Below are 26,154 nucleotides of genomic sequence, written 5' to 3' on the forward strand. Positions count from 1 at the left end.
CTTTCTGACTGACACTCTGAAAAAAGGTAACAGGTTGCTCCAGGGGAAATGGCACAGTCACCTGACTTCTCCATAAAGGTCGTTGTCTCCTGATGGAATCACATGACCTTAGATGGATATAGAATTCTCTGATGTATGACAGCGCCATGGGATCCGACTGAAGCCTCATACCCACAAGACTTTCCCAGCTGGGACTCAGATTACTCAAAAATATCATGTTCGCATATTTTATCTCTTTGTTATGCAGTCTGTAATGCACACATCTGAATTCTAGCTGTTTTATCCTTTACTCCCTCGCACTCTGCCACTTAGCTTCATTACAAGTGTGCAGGTTTTACTTAGAATGATCTATAACTCGTGCTGATACAATCACCTCCGTCTTTGATTTGTCTTTTAGTGCTTTGAGCAAACAAGACCCTTCATGTAGCACTTATTCAAGTCAAAGGATAGTGGTTCCACGGTGAAGCGGTCAGCACACCTGCCTGTGCTTAGCATACAAGTAAAGCCAATGGCTGATCCTCGCAGTGGTAGTATGTGTAGCGCTACCCAGTGGTTCAAATTGTTGGTAACAACAAACCGACGAAATCTAATCTTTTCCTATACTACTGATGAAAAACCCAGTACTGTGGATTAGACTCATATGCACGTCTGCATCTCTGTACCACCCACACTTCGACAACTGTTTCTTCTAAAAACAGGAACCAACGTTACACCACACACTCTCTGTCCGTGACAAGAAACAAAGCACAGTTGGTTATTTTCCCACTTGTCTCTGCAGCTGTGGCACAGACAAGGGCATTTACATCTCTGTTAGAAATGTCGGTGGATTTCTGCTGTTACGCAACACCGCTGAATCTTCTTATCAGTTGGACAACACAATGTGATAATACCGGCATTTCATCACCAGGGACTGTGAGCCCGCAGAGGTGATTTACAGCTGAAGAGCTGCAGAACCTGAGGGAACATTGGAATCGGCAGCTTAGCAGAGATTTCAACGCTGCAGGTCCACATTAGGCAAAGAAATGTCAACAGACTTCAGAGATTTTCAGTGGGCAGATTAAGGTGAATACGATGCAAACAAGTCCTTCAAACCTGGGTTCATGGAGTAAACATATTAAAAGGTTTGAGGCAGGTTGAGGATTTACAGCTTTATTGAAAGAATGGACAAATGATTTCAATTATAGTCTACCTCCAGGTACAACATCCTGTGCAGTGTTATTATATTAACTGGGAGACAAGCGTTCCAGGACATTATTTTTTATTAAGCAGGTAAAAGGCAATAAGATAATCTAATAGTCTAGTGAGAAGTTTTTACGTAGTTTAAGCAAATCTCAAGGCTTAAATGACCGCATGTCACGTACGGAAGTACACGGACGGTTTTAATTGATCAGTTTAACAAGTGATCAGTAAACAAACTTGAAGTCAATAACACAGAGCAGGTTGCCAGTGTTTTCCTTCTTATCTCATACTCACTGCGGCAGCACTGATTGTCATCTTTCCACTTATCTATTAGTTAAGTTTTACCTTTCCAACACTTCTTCAGATCTGCACAGCAGTTTTTGTTCTTTACAGCATGTAAAATGTCACTAAAAATAATAACGTTGTGAATCATTGCCTTTCCCAAGTGAATTTTACAAGTTATAATCTTTACTTTTAGTAACTGCTGAAATCCTTTTAAGGCCACACAGATGCTTAGCTACTGAGTTACTGCAAGACTATGGCCAGTGAAATTCTTGGTCGTTCAGTATGGAAGCTGCATGTTGTCCTCATACAGTATGCATGTGGGTTTTCTTTAGGTACTCTGGTTTACTCCCACAATTCTAAAAATGAGCACAGGCTAGAATCTACCCCTCACCTAATGACCTCTGAACTCTCCCTCCAAATGTTGCCTGAACAATCTATGAAACTTGACTTTGACTGCAGTGAGATAAATAAAAAAGTACCCACTTTTAGCAGAAACTGGTGGTAGAAGAGTGGGGGCGGGGGTGCAGTGACAGTTCAAACATTCACATCTACGTATTCTCTCCCCTCTGCCTCTTATTTATGCACATATACAATTCTGATCACTCTGCTCCCCTGGGAGCCTGTCTAGGAGATGCATCTTATGGAAATGAAGCTTTGAGGTTGCAGTGCAGGCCTCGCCGTATGTAGATGTGTTCACATCATTGCTATGCTGCATATATTTGCTGTAAGCCAGAAGCAATAACTAATGTTTTTAGTAACAGGGACCTCAGATAAACACCACATAGAAGTACAGCAGCAGGAACATGAGGTTAAACTCAGTTTCACCTCATGTTGATTCCCTCTCTTTAACACTGGTGTGTTGCCATAGCGCAGCAGAAACATGTGTCTTCACCTACCAGATTATAACCTTTTCCTGGAGTTTTCTGGGTGAGTCTCTCTCTCTGCAGAGCACACTTGGCGGATAATAATGAGGCGCCCTGTTAATGAACAACAGGATAACAGGGCGTCCACTGGGAACAGCACACAACTTATTCAAAGGGAGGAAGGAAAACAAAGGCTCTGGTGGAGGCAGTGGGGTGGATACAGAACAGCATCATCAGTATCAGTGCTCTCCTACACCCGTGGACGTGGACATCCCTGTCCTCTCTCTTGTTCCCTCATCATCTGTTCCAATCAAAACCGTGAACACACTGTATATTTCTTCAGTTCTCTCGTCTGTGTTGTCCCTCTCAGCATCACTTGGCCACTAAGGATGGTCACCATGGTAACACCACCCACAGGAGCCAGCTACCTTCCTTGTTACCGTAGCAACTGTCTCCCTACAGAATTTTAAGTAACACTTCCTCTGTCTTATTTTCTTTGCACATATGTTTGGCCAGACATTTGCCCTCACCAGGTAACTAATAGATGCTTAATGGTTGGTTAGTTTTTCTAATCGCTGCCTGTTGGTTGTTGACAGGCCACTTACTTTACACAGGACGAGGCCCTGCTGAGCTGAGAGACTGTTAGACCGTCTCTCATTGATGTACAGAAGCAACTCTAATGTCGATATTTTGAAAATCAGATCTAAGACACTATACTCTAACCTTACACAGCAGCTGTCTTTCAACCTTAACATTAATAATAATAATAATTATTATTATGATTATTATTTGAAGTATTAGTACTGTTAGGCTCAAGGCTGAAAAAAATATATAATTTCTTTATAACTCATGTAGGAGGACGAACTATTAATAAAGTTCTGCATCACTTGATGCTGGTGAATGCGTTTACCTAAATTTGTCCTTGGGAGGAAATAGCAATCTGTCGTGGTTGTTCTCCCAGCTTTGCCAAATGTCACTTAGGATTACCTCCAGCTATCTTCATAATCCTCGACAAGATAAAGAGATTAAAGATGTATAATATAATATAATATAATATAATATAATATAATATAATATAATATAATATAATATAATATAATATAATATAATATAATATAATATAATATATCTGAACACATGCTGTATTGTTGGTGGGGTTTTTTTAGGCTCAAACCTGAAAAATGTGCTGCACAGAATCACTAATAGGATTAAAATGGTGTAATCAAATTTCTTTTGGTCGTAAAACCTCCGCACACTGTCAATTGACTGAGAGAAAATGGCTTAATCATTGAGAATCAATGGGTAAAAAAAGGAACTCCTACTGCATGGCAGTGAACCTGCATTCCGACCTTGTACTTATTTTTTCTTAAAAGCTTCAGCTACACTTATGTTAAGCATCCAATTTGTCATCCAAGCTCGGGTGCGTTGAGCTGTAGTACTCGGCCTGAGCCGGCGCAGTGACCCTGAGCTCAGACAAGAATGAGTTATTATGTCTCTGTTGTCAATGAGTGAGTCTTGTTGTTGATGAGTAACAGTCACAGCAGCGGCACCTGTGTCACTTCATCATCTGTTTGAAGCACCACGGCTGCTCCTCAGAGCAGTTTTACACCAATTATGGAAGCTTTTTTTCAATAATAAGAAAACAGTCAACAGCTACAGCCTCCACAAGCTGAAAATATCAACAGACCTTGACGTAATTACAGGGTTTCAGTTTGTAACTGCTGTTTCACTTTTATTTTTATTTCTTTTATTATTCAAATTATTAAACATCAGTTACAGTGACAATTTGGTCAAGTTCCTTTAATATGAATCACATTAGTTAGTGAAAAAATAACCATGATTTTTCTTTGTGCTCCCATCTCCTGTGTCTCAAACCTGACCTGTTTTGAGTCAAACTGTGAGAACATTGTGTCTCAGGGGAAAGTGTGACTGACTTTGCAGAAAATGTTTATTATTCTGAAACAAATTATCCCAAGGTACATTTATATGAACCAACAAAGAGCTGCTTTGGTTTTGGTTCAGTCAATATTGCTAAAAGTTGTTTATTAAATTATTAAAAATCTAATAAATTGTGATCCAGTTAAAGTACTTGAGATAGCCACCAGAAGGTTACAGGTTCAACACCACCTAACCAGGTTCGGTTGCATCAGGAAGGGCATCGGGGGTAAGATTTCAGTGTGTGGACTACCACAGTGTGAGAGGGACAAGTCGACAGTGATTCTTCTTTATAATAAGGCTTGGCAGACTGAACTGGTCTGTTCATCGTCCAGACCAAGGCTCAACATATCTGTACCTATGATTATAATTACTAAATAATTGAATTGATTTTGGTTTCACAATAAAACGTCAATTTTAAGTAAAACAAATATATGTTTTGCTTAGTTTATGTTTACATGGCACTGGGCCCAAATAAATAAAATACACTTTTACAATTTTTACTCAAAATATATAAAAAGGAATATCAGCTTCATGAGTTAGGGGGTATGACTGGACGAGGACAGACAAACAGGTCTGTCTGTGGTGTTAGAAAAAAGGGGAATCCGAGGGAGGAGGCAGGAGGAAAACAGAAGGGGCCATGGTGGAGACAAGGAGGTGGGGGCGAGGGAGGGGTTGGGGAGACAGACGTGAAGGATTTCTTTTGTGTTCTCCAGAGCCTTGGGAGTGGACCTGGAAGGCGTAGAGGAGGTGGGTGTGGGCATGTAAAAGGCAGGTAGCATGACAGAGGTCTGGCATCGGAGTGCTGAAAGGCTGCGTGACAAGTGGCAGAAACCTGTCAACAAGCCACAGCCCAGACCGTTCCACTGTCCTCAATAATTGATGCAGCTTCTGCAGCGAGCCATTTTTATACAGCAGCTAGTGTATGGTGGATGTGTTTGTGCCTCACAGTCATCTGCAAATGTTAATGTAATGTCACTAACATCATCATGTGCACGTAAGGGGCTGCTATTCATCCAAACGGCTGAGCCTACGTCATATTTGGATTAACGATCCCTAATGTCCATACCCTTATTTGCTAAAAAGGAATCCATGAACCGCCATCAAAACACACGCTCCACTTCTCAACGGCTGCCAGCGTTCTTCACTAGACTTTTATCTGACGAGCCTCAGTGCACCTCACAGCTTCACAGTCCTCCAAACCAGGCAGCCGGGGCCGTTAAGGAAATTAGATTTTGTAGCGCTGCCTTCATATAACTCAGTGCTTCACTCTGGCCACAGGGTTTTTCCTTTCCTCCACCCCACCTCATCCCATTTCAAGGCCATCTGTGAATACATGTACATGACAGAGACGAATCTCTGCGCTTCCCCTGATGCAATAGGAAAAGGAGCAATAAGGCTGAACCCTTCCGCTGTTACACACCCTTTCCTGTAACACAACACAACATTCTACAGGCACAGCAGCAATCTCACATCTGTATCTCTCTCCTCCTGCTTTGCCCTAATGCCTAAAATTATCCACCCTGTGGGAGAAAAACCCCAGACCGCAATCTCTGTGGCTTCACTTCGTCTTTCTCTCCACTCCTGCACACAGACAAGTGTTATCACGGCAGTGCAGAAGGGTTCTTAGCAGAGTTCCTCTTATTGTCTTGTTTGTGGCAGAATCAAACAGCTGGCAGTACAACGGTGGCTCAAGTCCTGGTTCTCCAGTGTTCAGGAAACAGAAGACGTGATCGTGACAGCAGCTGTGCGACAGTGTCCATATAACCATGGATCAGTCATCCTGAAGGGCGGGGTCACTATTTACTAAAGAACAAAAATTATAAGGGAAATGAAGCAGGATGTGAATGTGGAAGATCTAGTACTGAACGTACGCGAACAAATTTTAAGCTGGTAAGATAAATAATCTAGAAAGAGTTGGTAAAAGTATGAACCAAAAAAAAAAAAGATTTCTTCAGCACAACATTAAAAACAGCCATCAATAGATAGGAGACTTAGCTTGCAAAGATATACCTGCCTCGAAAATGTGTGCCTTTTTCAGTACTCTATTAATGCCCTGAGGGAAATACTCCCTGTATTTAACCTATTGAATTACTCTTTAGAGAAGAAAGGAAGAACTGCCTGCTCAACACACCACTGTCCAACCAGGGTCGTGATTTGACCCAGCAACGCTCTGATTACAACCTGGTCATTAACCACCAGGTCACTGGCTAGTCTATAGTATACAGTAACTGTTTCTGGTATCTGGTACACCTTCGACAAACGATTTCAAGTTCCTCCTGGTGTATTATGGGTAACAAAGATGAGAAGAAGAACAACATGAGTAGTAGAGTACCATACTGACAAATATTACATGTGCATAGACAGAAAACCCTCACAGATCAAGAAGATGATTAGTGATAACTTTACCATCAGATATCGTCCAAACACATTTAAATATGAATCCCTAAATATGTGGAACCTATAGAGAGCGCTGTGCACTTTTGTGGACGTAATTAAATGCATTGGTTTATGTAGAGCGGTGAAGAGATAATGAAATGGAATGATTGGAAGATAAATCTGCTAGGTCAGTGGGTGAAACCAGGATTTGACCGAGGTTTTCTGAATCAATCGCGGGGAGAATTTATTCCCCAAAGTCAAGTAGAATGAACTGAACCACTACATTTTCCTACAATCTCACTGCGCACAGAATTTTTAAATAATCTCCATCAACCACGGCTCCAAGTCCGGTGCAGCGCCGTCTTTTATGTTGTAGTCAACTCAAAAACGAGGTGTTCATTTCCTTTGGTTCAGTGTACTCATGTACTCATTTAACAATGACTCTGCAGGATTCAATCTACACCCCGTGTGTGTGTCTGTGTGTGTGTGTGGGTGTGCAAGGCAGGAAGGCAGATACAGAGATCAGGAACAACATGTCATAGGATAAAATACTGCGTTTTATGCCCACTGGCACACAGATGTTGTAGAGAGCAGTGAGCACGCGGGAATCCATTAGTGGAACCTGATTATCTCTTGGCTCTAAAATTAATCGAGTGTATGACAGAAAGACGGGAGGGAGAGAAGGAGGGAAGAAGAATCTGTTGTTCTACCGCAATGGAAGGCAGACGTAGGAGGTGCATAAATCTCTCCGGCTGTTTCTGGTGGTGGTGACTGTGTTTCTCAATATGTTGACGACCTCCTATTTTAATTTCATTTCTTGTTGTACTCAGTTGTACTGCAGTATTTGTGCTCTTTCCCCTCCAACCGTCTTCCTCTTTCCACCCCTTTCACAGGTGTTTCCTGAGGTCTGTACATGAGGCAGATGGCGCACATGTCTCTGAGTCTGCCTTGCTGTTCTTAATCTGCAGCCGCTGTGGTTCACACAGTAGACATTCATCTTTATAAACACAGACCTGCCTGAGTTAGACCATACACTACTTTCTCCTGTATGTAATAAAATAGAAGCTCACTGCAGTCCACCTTGTTTTTCCTGGTAGGCAACATTTGCTCAGTTCTTCCACTTTCAAAACTAAAATAGCAATATCAACGTGACAGAAATATCAAATCTCAACAGTGGAATTGTATATTTTCTAATTGAAATTTTGCATCAAACCTAATCCTAGTTGTTTTTGTACTGCGATAAAAGTTAAACTGTGTACTTACGTTAAAAAGCGATGTAGTTCAGGGGACAGAACCATGGACACTGCGTACATGAGGACCATAAATTATCAATAGGTATTGAACCTGAATCTTCCTGCTGCGAGGCAAGAGCACTGACCGTTTACCCACCGTGTCCAGAAAACCAGAGTCGGCTCTTGCTTTTTTGTTTAAAGGTGATATTGTTGTTTGACTGCCTCCATCTTATTGCCCCCTACTGCATTCCCCACCTTCCAACAGATGGCGCTCTTGGTGATCATCTATGTGGCCTATGCCAAAAGCTAGTTCAGCCCAAAATCTTTTTGCATTCCATAATGGCTCAGGTGATACAAAAACAGCCAAAAAAAAATAAAAAATAAAAAATCCACCAAAACACTCACATCCTGCCCTTTATTTATTAAATGTAAACTCTAATCAGGAAACTCAGTTCAAGGTGGTTTTTTTCTATGGTCTCTTAGTGACTGATCTTTTACGTCAGAATCATTTTCTGCAGCCCTTCTCACACGTCCATGTCATCAGTTAGTAGCAAATGGAGTGGACGTTTAGTCCAAACTCAGCCAACTCAACTTCAAGCCCTGATGCTACTGACGTACACGATTTGGAGAGTGAAGATGAGAACAGTCAATACCTAAATGCATCGGCTGCTGTGAACAGTAAGTGCTGCTGCAGCTGATAAGACTCAGAGAAGTTGATGGACCACACATAGACTGATGTAGACTGACTCCAACACAGGGTTTCAAATTGATTTGACTTTAAATTTGAATCCTGTTTAAAATCCTAAAATGATGCAAAGTTATTGCACCACAATAATAATAATAATAATAATAATAATAATAATAATACACACACAGCAAGGGGATGGTCAAAAAATATTGGCCCATGTCACCAATTTCAAAGAGTGGATACTGAGTAAATTAAGGGAAGCTGACAGTTTCATTAGGACTAATACCACAGTGTAATCCAGCCAGAAAACCTCTCACAGTCTAATCTGCAGTGTAAACCTTCATGGACAGGTCTCCTTGTATAAAGCTAAAGCCTTTTTTTTCTCAGCACAGCAGTAATCCTTCTAAGACTCTTAGAGCACGTAAATTATTTCAAAATGAAAAGACAGGCTTTGTTACGTTTGCAGCATCCCTGAAAATGATGGATGGTAAATGAACATCTCCCAAATCCTCTTAGGAAGTTTTTGGGGAATACTGCACCAACGGGACTAATACTCCTCAGATACCACGGCCTGGTTTTGTTCCTTCTCTCATTTCCAGGTGGGAAAGTGCGTTTGAGTTGTCCCAGTTCCAGCTGGGTCATCATGACTCATTCGTCTTCTTCTCCTCCTCCTCCTCCTCCTCCCGCCTCTTCCTGCCCTCCTCCTCACGTTCACACAAACTTCTAACGCCACTCGGCTTCCACGCACAAGTGCATGCATGCCCAAACTTGATTTTGTGCCACACATTCATAATAGTCAATAGAGAAACGGAGGTTGAGTGTGTTGAAGTGTGGGAGTGATTCAGGTCGTGATGAGGAAGAAGGGATGCAGGAGCAGATGGCAGCCCCTCTCATCCGTCTCACAATATTTTAATTTTTTTATTTCACCGTTGTTTCAGCCAGACGCAGATTAAAATAATTTATGTAAGTGAGGCAGAGACAGGGCAGATTCAGCTGAGCAGCATCATACGGTGGACCGTTGTTTTTTTAGGTTTGACAACAACCTTTTGGAGTGAGATTTGCAAAATCTGTTGGTCTGATATTGATGTGCACAAGAAAGGGGTAGCTGTGGATCAGTGGGTAGAATAGTGGGTTCAATTCCACTGTCTGGAGGTCTACATGTTGGACGCCTGACATTTGCTGTAGTTAGAAATCAAAATATAAAATGCTGCGCAGTTTGAGAAATCATCAAGAGTAAAAAAAAAAACTATTCAAGCACAGGTCTCTCTGTAGAGACGCCACAGAACCTACGTGGTGTTCTGGTCACACTCCGCATCCCATAATAGATCAGTCATCACCTATAGGTGATGGTTAGAGTACGATCATGTTGTTACGCACGACTCTGGCCTTCAGTCCTGTCCCTGTACTATTTGAATGATAGTTTTCTCTATTTTAATTGATTCATAAAAGCCGTATGTGACAAAGAAGTGTCAACTAAACAGCCGTGACTCCATCCTTGTTCCTGACAGGACTAGTGTGAGCTGCTGCTGTGAGCCTCCGATCACAGGACCAGATGGTCCGAGGAGACATGGGATTTGATCCCTATTCCTTACACAGACCCCAAGGGCCTGTACCGCCATGTATCATCTCAGACACAGGCCCGGACGTGACGCACAGAGCCAAACGTCAAACAACGCAAAAATGTATATGATAACCTTTAAATGCTATAAATTTCAAGTGTGGTCCGTGGGTTTTTTTTATGTCCCTGCATTGTGTTCATTTTAAAGCCTCTCAGCGCCGCAGCGTTTGAGTGTGTGCCACCACTCTTCTTGACGTGTGACGGCGCTGGAGGATGCATTTGCAAATTAAACCTGCTCTGAATGAAGAGGGTGGGTGTCAGCAATAAAGACACGGGGAGCCACTGTAGACGTGTGGACTAATAAAACTGAATGTTTTAAAAAAACGCAGCATATAAGCAATTTTCCTATCGACATTGAACAAAGACAACACGTACAATGCGCAATTTTCCATCTGGTTCAGCTTGTTTTTTGCTCTTACCTCGCTGCTTTCCCACACGCAGTAGGACAATACTGCCACCAGTAAAGGTAATGCGGTGTGTCCCATTTTCTCGCCTCTTCTCTCTTTTCGTAATAACGAAGCTGCTTAATTCGAAAGAAGTGTCTCGTGTAGACTCGCTCTGGTTACATCAGATGAAGTGATGGACAGTGCAGGTCTCCTGCCTGATCTCCTGTCTCTGCGTCCTGCTCGCTCTCACCAGCAGGGATTTAATGTGGATGAAGCCTGATAGAACCAAGCCCTGTCTCTGCGGGTATTTATCACGGGCTTCTCCCACTGCCCTGGCCGAGTCTTTGTATTACAGAGACATCTGGTGGTAAGAGAGCGACAGTGCAGGTTAGTTTCTGCGGCAGATTAAAATACGCAGAGAAAAACACAGTCTTGGGTTTTTAAGTCGCCCCGAAAATTTAGGTAACGTTACCTTTGAATTTCCAACGGCTGTATGCAGATTTTTTTCCCTTTAATTGAACGTATAGAACACAGTGTTCACATTACACTGTATCAAACCGCACATTAGCGCTGAAAACCTGGGATGTTTGAAAATAGCTGGTATTATTACACAAATAAAAGTGAATAAAGATGGACACAACACAAACAATCAAAAATGTATATAATTTTGTGACTTAGTGTCCCACGTTGTTTTCACATAATTAAAAAAATAATAATTAAAGTGTACGTGAAAATATTTTCTCTAAAAAGAGCTTAAAATGCCCAGCCATACACAACAATCTCGCTTTAGTTTGTGGGATATTTCTAAGGTTTCCACGTTCCCTGCATTTATTCACAACTCTTTTTAATCTGCAGTTCTTTTTTTGCTGGGATAAGCAAAGTTCGACATTACAAAATTAAGTTAAGCAGAAATGAGCAGAGTAAGACAAGAACAGTTTTTAAAAAAAAATTCAATATCACTATGGTTCCTTTTAAGGGCATTGAGCTCAAATAGAAGGCAAACAATGCTGCAGAGAAAAACAGGTCCTCTTGTGCCCCCTTGTGGCTCAGTTGATGTTTTTGCTGATACTGCCGTTATTGTGGCATTAAGCTGACTATTAAAGTTTTAAGAATACTTTTATTTTAAAAATGTGCTGACTGATGTTCTATGAAGTATAAGGCTGATTCCTGATGACAAAAAATATATTACCTGTTTAGTTAGAACAAAACACGTTTTATATGTTGTATTTTATGGTTAGGAGACAGGAAACTGGGGGTGGGAGAATTTAACTGTACAAAGATTTTCTTTAAAGAAAGAGAACTTAGCAATGCACTGCATAGTTGATGTCACAGTACAGGAAACGTGGATTGAGGTTAGATATAAGTAGAGGTTCCTTAACCACTAACTGTGATAATACTACTACTAATAATAATAATAATATCACAAAAATATACAAAACACACCACCACAATTGTCTAACCTAATAAAGTTTTAGAAATTTTACAACTTTGCTGCTTACACAAATAATGACGCTTTAATTGCGAAAGTACAGTGTGTAGGACTGAGCACCATCTAGTGTCGATATGGGTGAACTTTGTTCATTTTCAACGTTTCAGAATTTCAAAAGCACATAAGAAAACGTTTCATTATGATTTTGTTTAATTTTTTTTTCGAAAATATTAAATTCATATCGATATATTAATAAATACTGTTACCGACAACGACAACGAAAAATAAAGAATTAGGTGGCAGTGACCTGGAGGAGAATTTAAACAGATTTCCGTTTGTCCTGGATTTGCAGCAGATTTCGTGGGCGTGGCTTCTGTCATAGGTGCGTGACTGAGTGTGTGTGAGGGAGAGGCCGCTTCCAGGTGTAGGAACTCTCGGCCAACGACGACCCAGGAAGTGACAGTGAAACTTTAGGATTTTAGAACACAGTCATTCATCTACTGCGATAAATTGTGCGCCAACATTGGGGACAAGATAAAATAGAGACGAAGCATCGTCCCTGGAGGTTTTCAGGAAGATGTACAACGCCAGATACGACGTAAGTTGACGTCTCACGTATGACTGATGCCACTTAGAGACGGAACGCCGCCAGCGGCAGAGTGTGTTTGGTGTCGACCTGCTGTGGGAGTTTTAAGGCCTTTGTGTCGATGTATAGATAAATACGTGTTTGCATATTTTTAAGAAAGATTTTTATTAATTTATTTCGGTGTCTTAATAAGACCATTAATCATCATTGTCAGGCACATTTTTGGAATAACGTAATATTCCAAATAATACACAGCTTTTTCTGACATTCTGCAGCTTTGAGATCCCATACTATGTGAATGAGAAGCTGCCATGTTTATTGTCAGCCAACACTTAGCTCCACTCCCCTTTCCCAAACAAATGATAGTGGACTGAGGTGGAAACACCTCAGTCAGGTCTCTTATTTGACCAGTGATTACGTCGACAGCCGTCTGTGACCCTGAATACTTTAAAAAGGTTATTGGAAGTTTAACAGATTTAAATGTGAAGTTTTCAGGAGGTTTACCAATATAACAATCAGATTGTTGTAAATCATAAAAATAAAGCACTTTGTAATATCAGCAAATTAAAAAGTTAGAGAATTTGAAATGTTTTAATCCAAAATACTGGAGATAAACGACTGGTCTGTCTGTCATATAGCTGATCATCTGTGGGCTTTTAAACAGTTTGTTTTGCAGCTGCCACCCGAAATTAGAAGGCCAGGTTTCTACTGAAGTCAGAAGTGAGACCATTGTGGGTTTGTGACTAAAAAAACAGTAAAGAAAAAAAAGTGGTGGTGAGAAGTTGGAGATCAGATTCGTCAGATTGTTTACATTCTTTCTAGTAGACCTATGCCGTTGTTATCTGCTTATGTCCTTGGGAATTTAAGGGTGAGTCAAAAAATACTACAGTTGTTGATGCCTACAAATCCGCACCTCCACGTCGTATTTGGTCTCTACACAGAGTCAACACAGTTTGGGTGCATCATAAATGACTAAACCAGGTTCTGCTTGACTGGATGTTAAACCATTTCCCTATCTAGAATGTAGCTTTTGTTAACTTTTTGCCTCTCAGGCACATGGAAATTTGTAGTTTTGCATATTTTTAATTGTCTACCTCCCAGTTATACAGATGTTTTGTTTTTTAGTCAAACTTTACTGCCTTCTTTTCCAACTACATGTCCTTTAAAACAGCACGGTTATGTAACCTCAGTTGCTGACATGACACTGGCTGTTTTTCAAGTTAAGTTTCTGTGTATATCATGTAATCCATTAAAGCTGTATGTGACCTATTTTTTTGAGTGTTTCAGCCTTTGATCTAGATCTGCTGAGGTATTAAGTCAAGATGATCTGAGCCGCTCCAAACAGAAAGAGGCGTAGAATTTATTTATGCATGCATTTATAAGTTCTGTTTTTGCTGGAGTGATTTCTTAATTTCCTTATTAAATAGTGGGAAAAATACTTGAAAATGTAAATCAGTGGGTGGATGTAGATCAGAACTGTGTTGTGTCCTTTAATTTAAATAAGGGTGGGTGGATGTAGATCAGAACTGTGTTGAAAACCAAAGTCCTTTAATTTAAATAAGGAACTTTTAAATAAGGAACAGCTTTTTATTGGTCACACTGAAACTGTTCCAACACCCACTCCTGCTTTTTAGGAATCATCTGTTTTGTTCAGGAACTCACCGGACGACTCATCGTCTCTGACTTCCCAATTCAAGGTGTGGCACGAGATAGTTGACACATTAGTTTTTAGTCAAAGGTTGTAACAGGTTGGAGCCTGACTTGTTCAAAAACATCTTTGCGTACTTGTGATTTGTAGTTGGGGTGCCATAATGGGGTGCAGAGTGGTAATACTGCGATATCATTGGAGGATTTTTAATTTTTTTAAATTAAAACATCTTTTAGATTAACAGATTAACTTTTAATGAAATGTAAATGTATATGACTGGATTCTTTCTGAATGAAGTAAATTAGTAAACTGTCTCACTACGCCCTGATACCCAATGACATATGGACCGGCACCGGTCCCTGGACCGGGGCTTGAGGAGCCCTGCCTCAGACTACAGTAACATAACAATCTTTTGTTGTGGTTAATAAACTGCCGGCAACTACAAAATCTATATATGAATGTGTTAACAAAACTCTTACTACTGTTACTGAAGTGAGCACCAACTGGTCCACTCTTAGATTATGTCCGGGCAGCATGTGGCCCACGGGCCGCAACTTGAGTAGACCAGATATAGAGTGACATTGACAAATGAGGCAATAATTTTAAAAAAGTTAGTTTTTGTTTATGTTTTCTTTAAACGTTATTCTTCAGAATATGTTTGACATTTTAAAAATAAACTGGCAAAATATTAGCAGATGTAAAAAATCAAATAACGGTTCCTTGTCTCGGTCAGATGTTGTTGGAGGGAAAAAACATTTATCTAAATTATTGAATAACTGGTTCAGCCTTGTGGAACAAAACCTATCCATCATTGACTCACTTACAAAAGAACATTAGAAAATCAATTAATAAAAACGGCGTCTGTGTTGGGTCTCTTTCTAATTTAATAATTTATTTTTGCCTGAAATAATAGCTACTTTGTATACTTCAGTTTGCTTTTTTGGTTTGACAAGAAACTGTTGAAACTGCTGCTTTTGTTGGTTAATATTCAATTACACTCAGACAATGAGGTCAGTCTACTGTATCAAATGGGAACAGTGTGATTAATGTTGTAAGTCTGCAGGGAAGTCACTGATTCTTCTCTCAGACAAGGCTGTGCTGCCTGGGCTTGGTGCTACGCCGGCCCACGTTTCAGGGATGGATGTGTTGAAAGATGTAAAGTGAACGTGGCGCTGACGTCACAACGTTTCAGGGATGGATGTGTTGAAAGACACAAGCTCACGTCACGTCCTTTGTGTTGATTCCTGGAAATGTTGGATTCTCAGGACATTAACAAAAGTGTAATGCGACAAGCTCAACTAGTTTAACCTTTACTGCGGCTTTTGTTTGCCTTCTGCTTCACCTGCGGCCCTACTGCCACAGAAACAATAATTGTTCCCTATGGAAGAGAAGCTGCTTTTTTTCCTTTTCTTTTTGAGTGCGCCAGATGCAGTAGGAGTTGATTTGTTGACTTATTCTCTCCCACCTTTTTTGCTCATAGCTCTTCTCCAAACAGCAAGGATGAAAAGTGTCTCACGGCTTACGGCTGTAGCACTGTACTCTTCCTCATATACAGCTTCCATGCTGAGGCTGCAGTGGCTTATAAAAAAAAAACTGAGCAGTGTCTGCTTAGGGCGACTGCCAGGTAAGAGATGTGTGTGGGTGTTTGTTTACTGAAAGTAAATATAAAACCACTGAAGCCTAAATTGAGTTGATTTGCTGTCATATTGCATTAGGTTTTCTGGTCTGGAGGCCGGTCTGTTTGGAAGGAACTGTTTAATGTTGGTCAGGCCAAAGAAACACCATAGGAGTTTTCTTTTTTTTTTTAGTTTTTTCTTTCCAGTGTTGAAGACTGCAGAATTGCCTTGACCTTTTTGTGACAATATATTAAATTAATATGTGATATGTGTGACACCCCCCACTTTAAAATATCTGAAATTGCCTTAAAGGGTCAAATGATGTGTTTTAAAAATGTCCAGCTAGGCTATACCAGTAATTGTGATAATAATTAAAGATAGCTAGGACTGGCTAATATGGTGAAAACAAAGCGTAGTTATTCAAAGTATAATTGTTAAATAACAGATGATTGTAATAACATCTACAAGTTAGCCAGAGAATGCTAAACAAAGATAAACAGTCAAAAATCCAAGTCAAAATTGTACAAGAAGTTGCTTAATGTTAGAAATAAGTTTTTGGAAGAAAAAACCTTAAAGTTGGCCAAAACAAAGCTAAAGCTGACTATGACTATGAGACGCAATCGTTGAATCTGTAAACCATAATATACCGTTTCATAAAAGTCTTTGTCTGTGTTAAGATCGATATAAAATAAAAATGAAATGCCAGTGAATTCAACTCATTGCCCATGGCCTTCAAACTGCCTTCATAGAACCTCCTCAAATTCTGTACACTCAACCTTTCAGGATCAAAAAATATCAGTTGCTCCAGGTATTTTTACCATTTGTCAAAGGACCTACACGATTTTTCCAATTTAGTCTGCTTAAAACAAATGGACTTTATTGTTCGAGATATTTTATTCATTCAGTGTTTTTCACCTGGATTTTATTTTGTCTTTCCTCATTCGTGTGAAGCAACTAGTATTGACTTACAGTGTGATGGAAGTTGTATGAAGTTTCTGCAGCAGATTGTAAACTGTGAAGGTGGTGTCAAGGTCAAAAAGACCCTACTTGTATGATCACTCATTCTTCATTTGTATCTATTGAAACTCTCTGCTCTATGACTCAAACAACCCGTGCAAACAAAATTATTAGAAATCACAAGGACTATTGCTGAAATCCCTCAGTTGCTCCCTGTTGTGGATGAGTTTTAACTTGTTTTTTTTTCCTGCAGGAACCACACCTCAGTGCAGTGTCGGCATTGTTTTCTAGACTGGTTATACTGCTTCAAAACCAACTGACACTCTTATTTCGAGGCTCAACAGCACTGCTGAGTTTACCAAAATGTAGGCCTGAGTGCATCAGTAGTATGAGTCTGATGTTGAGGGGAAGAAGAACAGAAACGTTATTAACATTTATATTTAGGTCTAAAAAATGGTCCGGTTTAAGGACACTGCGCCATTTCAGAAAAGTGATAGAAATTCCTTTCCGGTGGTGAAGAATGGTATATGATGAAGAGCATGTAATGGTTTTATTAAGCTGTGATCAGGCTGACTGATAAAGAGAGACCCCGGAGCACTCGCTGACCCCCTCTCTAATGATTCCCCTCATCTTGGCCCATGATTGCTGTTTGAGATTCCAATTAGACAGCATGTGTAGAAGCCCGGCCTGGGTAAGAATGGGCCTTAATTGCCATGAGTTATCATCTGGACTGATGTAATTGAGCTCCCATCTTAAGGGGCAGCACGTCTGACAAATTGATTTAATACCAAAGTGATTCTTCATCCCTAATGGCACTCAGGCTTCCTCACTCATGGGCTGCAAGCACCAAATTCATTGTGCGTTGATTGCTAAGAGGTCTAGAACCTTTATCTCTGTCCTCCCACTTCGGAGAGCTCAACAACAGGCATGCAGAGAGTATCGACAACCCACACACACTTGGAGACACACACTGTCTGAAGCGCTGTGTCCACGGTCTTACAAGTTGTCTTAGTTGTTATGCAACTTCTGAAGGCAGCTGGGTCACGTTTACTGAACAGGTTTGGTTTGTTTCGCAGACGTTTACATTCTGCTTGTTTGAACACGTCCTCTTTGAAATAACTACTACAAGGCGTTCCACGTTTCTAACCAGTGTGTGTCATTATCCTCCTGAATATCGTGGAAATAAAAATCATTACATGTTTATACTGTACACAGCTGAGTATGTGGGACTCCAAGTGTTTATAAAGTACATTGTTTGTTGTAAATTAATTTGTAATCAAATGCAATTCACCTAGTTTGGGTGGTAACACATTTGAGTCATTTCACTAATATTATAGAACTAGCCAAATGTTAAAAACAAAGTCAGAAATGTTACTTAAAATACAAGTAACAGGTACAACAATTTACTTGAAAAGTAAAATATGTCAACTTTGAAACACGTCCTTCATCCGTCTCTGACAGCTGTGTGATAATTGTCGCCAATACACCTTTGTCAAGTGGCGTCCTTCATCCGTCTCTGACAGCTGTGATAATTGTCAGTGTGTGTTTGGTTTTGTTTGATTAGGTTTTTTCAACTTTCTTTAATTAAAAAATAAATAAACACCCTGTGTGTGTATGTTGACTTAGTTTTGTTCTTTTTTTTCCAAGCAGGGCCATAATGGTCACCATGAGCGAATCGACTTCTTAAGCAACAAAGAGAAGGTATCGAAACGGAAGACAGGCCTGCTCGTGGGCGTCCTTCTGGCATTTCTGGTCCTTGCAGCCGTTGCGGCGTTCCTCATCTGGCTGTTTGTCTGTGAGTTCATCAATAGTTTTAAACATAGTTGAACAAAAGAACGTCTTCATTATTGATACCGATACTGCATCTTCTGCCAGTACCAATCATTCCATCACACCTACCGATACTGCATCTTCTGCCAGTACCGATCATTCCATCACACCTGCAGTCTGCAGTCGCTGAGGCGATAGAGTCCATGTTCACAACTTGTCATGCAAAGTTAAGTTGAACATTTGGGCTCAGGTATCAGATTGGACGGGGTTTTCGAGATCTGGATCCAGAAATTCTCATCCGTATCGGACTGATACCGATCCTGAGTGTTGCTCTTTGGATGAGCTCTGAGTTCCCATATCTCACTGCAAGAACGTAGTTTTTTGATGTTTTTGAGAGTTATTTGATCTGACCGTGTTTTTTTTTTTTTTATTAGTGTTAGGTTTCAGACATCTCTGACTCTCCTTTTAATAATGCAACAGATTCCACAGCACAGCAACTGTCATTTACACATACAGAGTTTGATAAAAAAAGGTCTCTGAAGTCTTGATAAACAGCCTTTCCATTGAACTCATTTTAATTCTTCCGACAGTCAAACTGTCGTCTCGGTATAAGATCACATTATACAGTTTTAATATAGTGCTTCAAGGCTTATTTCAAACTCCGAGCCTCTGCTTTCATCAGAGCTAGCCATCTTACAGTATTTGGTTGATCAAACACTTGACCCTCATCTTCCTTCTCTCCTCTCAGTTAAAGATGCTGATTCAGAAGCCACCCTAAGTGCACAGAGAGGTCCACAATCGCAGGTCTTCAGTGGACACTTAAAGTTGGCCGGTGTATCTTATGACCAAAACCTGGAGGACACAGAGAGCAAGGAATTCAAGGATTTGGCAAGCACAATACAGGAAATTGTGAGTTTAACCTTGGAAATAAAAAAGCCTTCTTTCATATCTCTCTTTCTGTTCTCATGTATATTGTTAATAATATTCAGTGAAATATTAGACTCATTGCAGGATTAAGTGTGGATTTTGTTTGTTGTGGAAATGCTTTTAAATGTGCCCCTCACAGTGCTCAGGAACTGCTGAGAGCACATTTGCGTGGGTGGAATAAAAGGCTGTACGTTCCCCAAGTAATTCCCTGCAGAACATCTGCTATTACTGGAGACAGTGGAGATGTGTGCAGTACCACTTAGGAGCTTGATGATAACAAAAATTCTTTACTCTGAAATCATCTAACACACTCTCTCTCGGTGAAAAGCTGCAGAATTAAAGTGAAAGTGGGGAGATTGAATTGTAAGGTGACACAAAGATTGAGGAGAGAGATTTATTATGTACTACAGTCGGACTCACACACAACTGAAGGGACAAGTTATCCTGATAAACAGTGATGTTTACAGACAAGTGGTAAATGTTTTAATACACCGATGCTGGATCCTGTTGAACCACTAACCAGCTCGGCAACTTCACACTCCCTCTCAAGCACCATCCTGTCTGTGTGGTTTCTCTGTATCCCAGTTAAAAAACATTTTCACAAACATTCGCATATTTTTGTGAAATGCAACGAAATAAAACTTTTTAAAACTTTGGTTATTTACAACATTGTGCGAATTGGATGTCGTCTGGAAATTGTGTTCAAAAATAGTCGTCTGGGCTAAAGCTCATTTAAGATTGTCAGGAAGACAGTCTTGTGGTGTATGAAAAAGAATTCTGGTTTTAATTAACTCACACTTTACACACACGTTTAGTTGAACACAATCCTGAAAAACTTGCAGGAATTGAAGAAAGATATACAAAGATTTTCTTCAACCAATCTGAGTCTCTTTTTGTAGTTTTAATTGCCATGTGCTGACACCTAGTGGAATAGTATTTAATTGTCCTCTTTACAGACACAAACTCTTTCTTTCTGTCTTTCTTATTCTGAATGTAGACTCCCTGTATGATATGCTTCTTTCCAAACCACATATTTGTATCTCATACAGAGAATACTATCATATCATATTTAGTACGCGTAAAGAAACCCGCTCCCGCTTAGTAAAATTTCACCTTTCTCTCCACAGCTCAAAGACAACTACATGAAAGATGAGCTGCTTAAAGAGTTCTACACCAAGTCGGTGGTCACTGCATTCAGGTATTGAGATATTGAGCATCTTAATTATTCTACACTGCCCAGCAGTCATGCAGTCTACTGGAAGGCGGAGAGAGACATGGCACTGAATCTTGCATGAAGCCAAAGCTTTGTTCCATTGACCTGTGAGGCGTGAACGGTTCACCAGTGTTACATATTTCAGCAGCAGCGTAATTAAGCTTTGATGTGCTCTGTTGACTTGTGACCTACTCTACAGTATGACTGAAGTGAAGTGTGAAGCGCTGTACTAATAATGTTCAAGACTAATAACAATAGTTCTGTTCCATTTCATCCCAATTTCCCACTAGCGAGGGTGTGATAGCCTACTACTGGTCCCAGTTCGACATTCCACCGGAAGACTTGGACGTCCTGCCTGAGTTCTCTGAAGAGCGGGTGTTGGAGGTACTGGAGAGTGGACTCAAGGCGCAGCGGTTTTCATCCATTCACATCACTGAAGTCACCACGTCACGTAAGGATCAGGGAGTTCCGTGTTGGCTGCTCACTGGACTTAGCTTCCTTTTCTGTCATTTTAACCGTCTCTGAAGACAGAGTGACGAGGACGCCGATCCGAATAAGGTCACTGTCATCTCCCATCAGCATTAGTATTCTGTGTCCTGTCAATTTGAACTATGGGAGCGCCGTCTGATTTGTGCTGATAGGGTGATAATAGATAAGCCAGGCCTCCTGCCTTGTACTGCATCTGAGATTGCACATTTTATGCTGTTTTGATCCTCTAATGATATTAGCTGGGTCTTGGCCCTGACTTGAGACAGCCATTTTTCTTCCCTCTGTCTTCCCAGTATTCACATTGCATTTGTCCACATCCTGGCCACCAGCCAGGCCCAGGCCCTGTGACTCAGTAGTTTTGGTCCTCTTAAAATGATTTCTGTTGGTATGATTTGATGTTGCTGCCCCAGATAGTTAGACAGAGATGTATGGGTTGCTGCTGTAGGGCAAGGTGAGATGGAGCAGAAAGAGCTACACACCATCACCGGTTCCCTTAACCGAAGTGAAATGGAACAGAAAATGTGCAACCCAAATATTTTAGGCTCATACATCAAATTCTACCATCCGCCCAACTTTACTGACCCATTCTTACCTTTCCTCCTCTCCCCCCCTCCCCCCCCCGCCCTCTCCTTCTCTCTCTGTCTCCAGTCACAGATCCTCGAATGGCCAGGAGCCCCACAGCCAGTGAGTACAGCGTGTCCCATTTCAATCACTTGCAGCTGTAATTTTCCAGCTGGCTAGATGCTCACCCTCCTGCCAGTCTGTAACGGATGGCTCTCCTGGCCTGTACTGTACATGTGCTGCTGTAGTGGAGAGATTGAGAACCAGCCATGTATCAGGCCAGAGTGAATCACTCACCGTGCCCAGCACTTTTTTTTTTTGTCACTGTCTGCTGATTTAGAGCCTGCGGTGAATTAGGCTGTATTTCATTACATTTCCATAGCAGGTGTGGTGTCCTTATCAGTTACCTCCCTCTCACCTACATCTGTACACTTCATTTCAATTGTTCAAATCAGATTATTTTATTGCAACGTCAACAGGGGCACAATTTCAGGATCCTGAGCAGATTTTAATTTAACAGTTATAAACTTTTATTACCTCCTCCCATCTCTCTGTATATGCCTTTATAACCAGTGTTGTCATTTATAGGGGACTGCTTCTTCCGCCTGGAGGCTACAGAAAATGGGCAAGAATTTTCATCTCCGGGATACCCTCATGGCTACCCACCCAAGTCTAGGTGTCAGTGGCAAATTCGCGCCTCAGAGGACATGGCCATATCTGTCAGTTTCCCTTTCTTCCACATCGAGGATGACTGCTCTGATGACTTTGTCTTCATCTATGACTCCTTGAGCCCAGACGAATCTCAGGCAATCACAAAGTAAGTGCGCAGACGTCTCCCCAAGGGGGAGTTTTTATTTTAACAACACTAAAATGAATCATCTTTTTTAGATTTGACGCAACTCAGAATTTTGTCACACCTCAAACCTCGGTTTAGATCGGGCTCAACCAACGTTTGTCTCATTTATTAAACCTTCAAGATCAGAGAGGGGAAATAAAGCTCGACATGATTCCCAGGGGAACGACTGCTAGGACTCACTTTGTGTTTGACAGAAAAGCTGCAGAGGGATTTAGGAATAAAAGCAGTTTTGATGTAGGTGGAAAACGTGTTTCACTTCATTCCCTTCACTGCATTTCTGATTGGGACTTTTTTTCTTTTTCCTCTTTGGCTCTGAAGCCTCCAGTGCTACACGTCCCATTTTATTGGTAACTTTTGAGACCTCAGTGAGATTGAGTTGGCTCAAAAACACCTCTCCTATTAAATCTGCGCAGGGTGAAAACCTGAATGCTGCTACAACACTGCGTGCAATTTAACTCACTATTTGGAAGAAACAAAAACCCATTGCAACATGGTGTACAGCCACAGACATTTGTTTGAACCCAGGAATCATTGCTAAACAAATATGGCTCACCAGTGATGCGTACAATTTTTATAATGCTATTGAGCGATCAGTTTTATCCAAGGTGACATAGGGTTTATGTGAGCCATAATGTAATAGTCTATAATGACATTATTCAGGTGGATGTATTGCTGCTCTTGCAGTGTCATTCACACCTCCGTGGCTCTGCCCCCCAGCAGGGCTGAAACTCCTCACTAATATTTTAATGTTTGACTTTGAAGCGCCGCCTTGGCAATTTCTGTCCATCGCTGACACATCTCATTTTATTTATTTCTTCCTCTGCCTCTCTCTGCATTTCTATTGATTTTTTTTTTTCTTAATTATTTTCCGAGCATTTTAAATTTGTTTTCTGGAATGGTGTCTGAGTGGCTCTGGCTTAAATAAAGTGCATTTATATTTGAAGTCCTGAATTCCTGGCACCTAATAAGGAACTGTACATATTATTACATATTTACTAGAAATATAATTCCTAAAAACATAGGTACAGCTTGTGGACAAAATTGACCAGAAGACTTTAAACTTTATGTTGGTTCCCTGCTTTACAAGACCATACTTTTGCAGAAATCATCATTACTTTTTTTACTTCATTACTTTTCCAGGGTAATGCAGAACCAGCTGTTAAATCGTTGTCATTTCCATCACAGTAGCATTGTTGTTTTCCTGTTACAACCCAAGAGCTTGAATGTATTGTATGTACACTGCCTTAGCCTTAAAGCAGAAAGATTTGTGTTAACTTTCAGAAAATTCTCACAATATCTTCAGACCATTTATGTATTACGATTAGAAACATTGTTTTTATCATCAGTGGTGAAATTAGGTTTTAGTTTTGTTTCCGTGAATTTGGCAGCCACTAGCCGCAGCCTCTGTACCACCAATGGCACACGCACCATAGATTGCGAGTCACTGCCATCAGTTCATACCTAATGAAGAACCTCACACTGTACTGTGACCTTTTCAGTCTTCACCTCTGTTCCAGTTTTTTTAATATGTTAACTTTCAGTCTTCACATCTGTTCCAGTTTTTTTTAATGTGTGATATTCATTCATTCCTTAATTTGATTAAAAAAATAGAAAATAGTTTGTCAACATGTTGAAAACATTTTAAAAAATGTATCTATTGTTTCTGTTAAATAAGACAAAGAAACATCTTGACTTTGCACCTGTGGTGGTACTTTATCTGTGCATGTTGTTGATTCACTCACAGCAAGTGTGGTCAGAGGCCTCCCTCCAACCCTTTAGAGGTGGTGTCGTCAGGCAACATCATCCTCATCAACCTGATCACAGACACTGATGTCCAGAGGCCCGGCTTTCAGGCAGTGTACAAAGCCATTCCTTCTTCCATGGGTAATTTCCAGCTACAATATCTCTAGAGTTTGGAGTGCTACATTCCAATGTAAGCTATAATGTACTTGAATGTGACTATTTGACATTTTTTCCCCCCCTCACACGTCTCACAGTGAAAACCTGCGGCGGTGTCCTTATTGCCACAGAAGGAGTAATAACTTCCCCACTTTACCCCAGCTTCTATCCTCCTGCCGTTGACTGCAAGTGGAGCATCAAGGTTTGCAACACTGCTCCCCGTCTTCTCTTCCTCCTGCTACACCACTTCCTCCCCCTCCACTACCTCCTCCTCCTCCTCCTCCTCCATCATCCTTAGCTTGCCATGGGAGGAACGCTGAGCCAGCACTTTAGAAGCCAAGCTGTTCAGTACCTCCTCTATCTTCATCTGTCAGGGCACCGTTTCTGCCGCAACTCTGGCAGAGCTGCAGTATCTTGTGTGTTGGTTTTGTTTGCTGGTGTGTGTGTGTGTGTGTGCACCTGCACCTTTATGGCTGTGCAGCAGAAACCTTTTATGGTGTGTTGCCCGTATAACTGCATTAACATGAAATACATTCAACTCACTTTTGTCTGTGCCTCTTTTTTCGTGTATTGTAAACAAGGACCTTATGAACCAGTCACCTCTGCCTCTGTACCACAGGTGCCTGCTGGGAAAAAAGTGCGTCTGAAGTTTACAATGTTCCGCATGAAAGAGCCAGGGGTTGACATCCGTGAGTGCCACAAAGACTACGTGGAGGTTATGGGCACCAAGTAAGACCCTCATCATCTTTATTGTTCACCTTGTCTCCTTTATTCCCCGATTGAAGAAAAAGAAAATTATTCCTTTATCTCTTTTTATTGTTTATCCCAGCAGCAAATGGCAGAGCCGCTCGTGTAGTTATGAGAAAACCATTCAGTTCAATATAGAGTATGTCCAACAGAAACAAATGGTAATGTTAATATAATAACTTTAACTGTCTCCTATGTTTGATTGTTGTTCTGTTGGTTACATTTGACCTCCGGTCCCGTTCACTCAATAAAACTTTCACTCCTTTAAAGGAGCAATCCAGCAATCACACCGTCCACCTTAACATGGGTTTTCTTCTCATTCCTCTTGTTGGAAAATGCAGTCCAGCCCATGTAAATCAAACCTTTGGGGGCAGGCTGTCAGAATAAGCTAGCTGCCTTGTCAGTACGCCCAAAAGATAATTACAAATGCTGCGTAACATGAACTTCGTCTTAATGAATGAGAATAAAGTTGCATGTATATGACTTTATTTTCGTGACATGTATTAGTGTTTACACAGGCTGTTGTGTAATTGGATGGATTTCCACTGTGGGTCTGTCCTGTCATACCTGTGGTCACAGCAGGTCTGCTCCACACCCATCAGTCTGATGTCTCCATGAACCTGTTGAAATCTTTGATGCCTTCTTTCTTCATCCAAACAGTGATTGTCTGTGGCCCGCCTCCTTCTTCTGCCACCATTGGTTCACTTGAACCAGCTGCAGTATCCACCTCTGTCAGACCACTGTCTGGATGAAGTTTATCCTGCCCTTTCACAACCCGTAGTTGTGTCACTTGAAATCATATATATATACATATATATATATATATATATATATTTTTTTTTTTTTCCACTGTCTGCTGCCGTGGGGGTGGTTTGTTTTTTTTTTTGGAAA

At 40.8% G+C, this 26,154-nt stretch overlaps 2 protein-coding genes across 4 annotated transcripts in view; one reads left to right on the top strand and one right to left on the bottom strand.

Annotated features, from left to right (window-relative positions):
- The window catches only part of aplp1 (amyloid beta (A4) precursor-like protein 1), a 30,522-nt gene extending 19,647 nt beyond the window's left edge, over positions 1–10,875 (bottom strand). For all 3 annotated transcript variants that reach the window (XM_025061845.1, XM_025061844.1, XM_008323536.3), the window contains exon 1: positions 10,599–10,875. In XM_025061845.1, the coding sequence (XP_024917613.1) occupies positions 10,599–10,664 (66 nt within the window). In that variant the 5' untranslated portion in view covers positions 10,665–10,875. The remainder of the gene's footprint in view (positions 1–10,598) is intronic.
- A 1,454-nt stretch (positions 10,876–12,329) lies between these two features.
- The window catches only part of st14 (ST14 transmembrane serine protease matriptase), a 23,415-nt gene continuing 9,590 nt past the window's right edge, over positions 12,330–26,154 (top strand). Inside the window, exons 1-10 of the mRNA XM_008323537.3 lie at positions 12,330–12,592; positions 18,449–18,596; positions 19,320–19,480; positions 20,626–20,696; positions 21,002–21,162; positions 21,849–21,884; positions 22,350–22,578; positions 24,362–24,501; positions 24,615–24,718; positions 25,136–25,245. Coding sequence (XP_008321759.1) covers positions 12,572–12,592; positions 18,449–18,596; positions 19,320–19,480; positions 20,626–20,696; positions 21,002–21,162; positions 21,849–21,884; positions 22,350–22,578; positions 24,362–24,501; positions 24,615–24,718; positions 25,136–25,245 — 1,181 coding nt within the window. The 5' untranslated portion in view covers positions 12,330–12,571. The remainder of the gene's footprint in view (positions 12,593–18,448; positions 18,597–19,319; positions 19,481–20,625; positions 20,697–21,001; positions 21,163–21,848; positions 21,885–22,349; positions 22,579–24,361; positions 24,502–24,614; positions 24,719–25,135; positions 25,246–26,154) is intronic.

The sequence above is a fragment of the Cynoglossus semilaevis genome, chromosome 13 (genome assembly GCF_000523025.1).
Source record: "Cynoglossus semilaevis isolate Cse_v1.0 chromosome 13, Cse_v1.0, whole genome shotgun sequence".
Lineage (NCBI taxonomy): Eukaryota > Metazoa > Chordata > Actinopteri > Pleuronectiformes > Cynoglossidae > Cynoglossus > Cynoglossus semilaevis.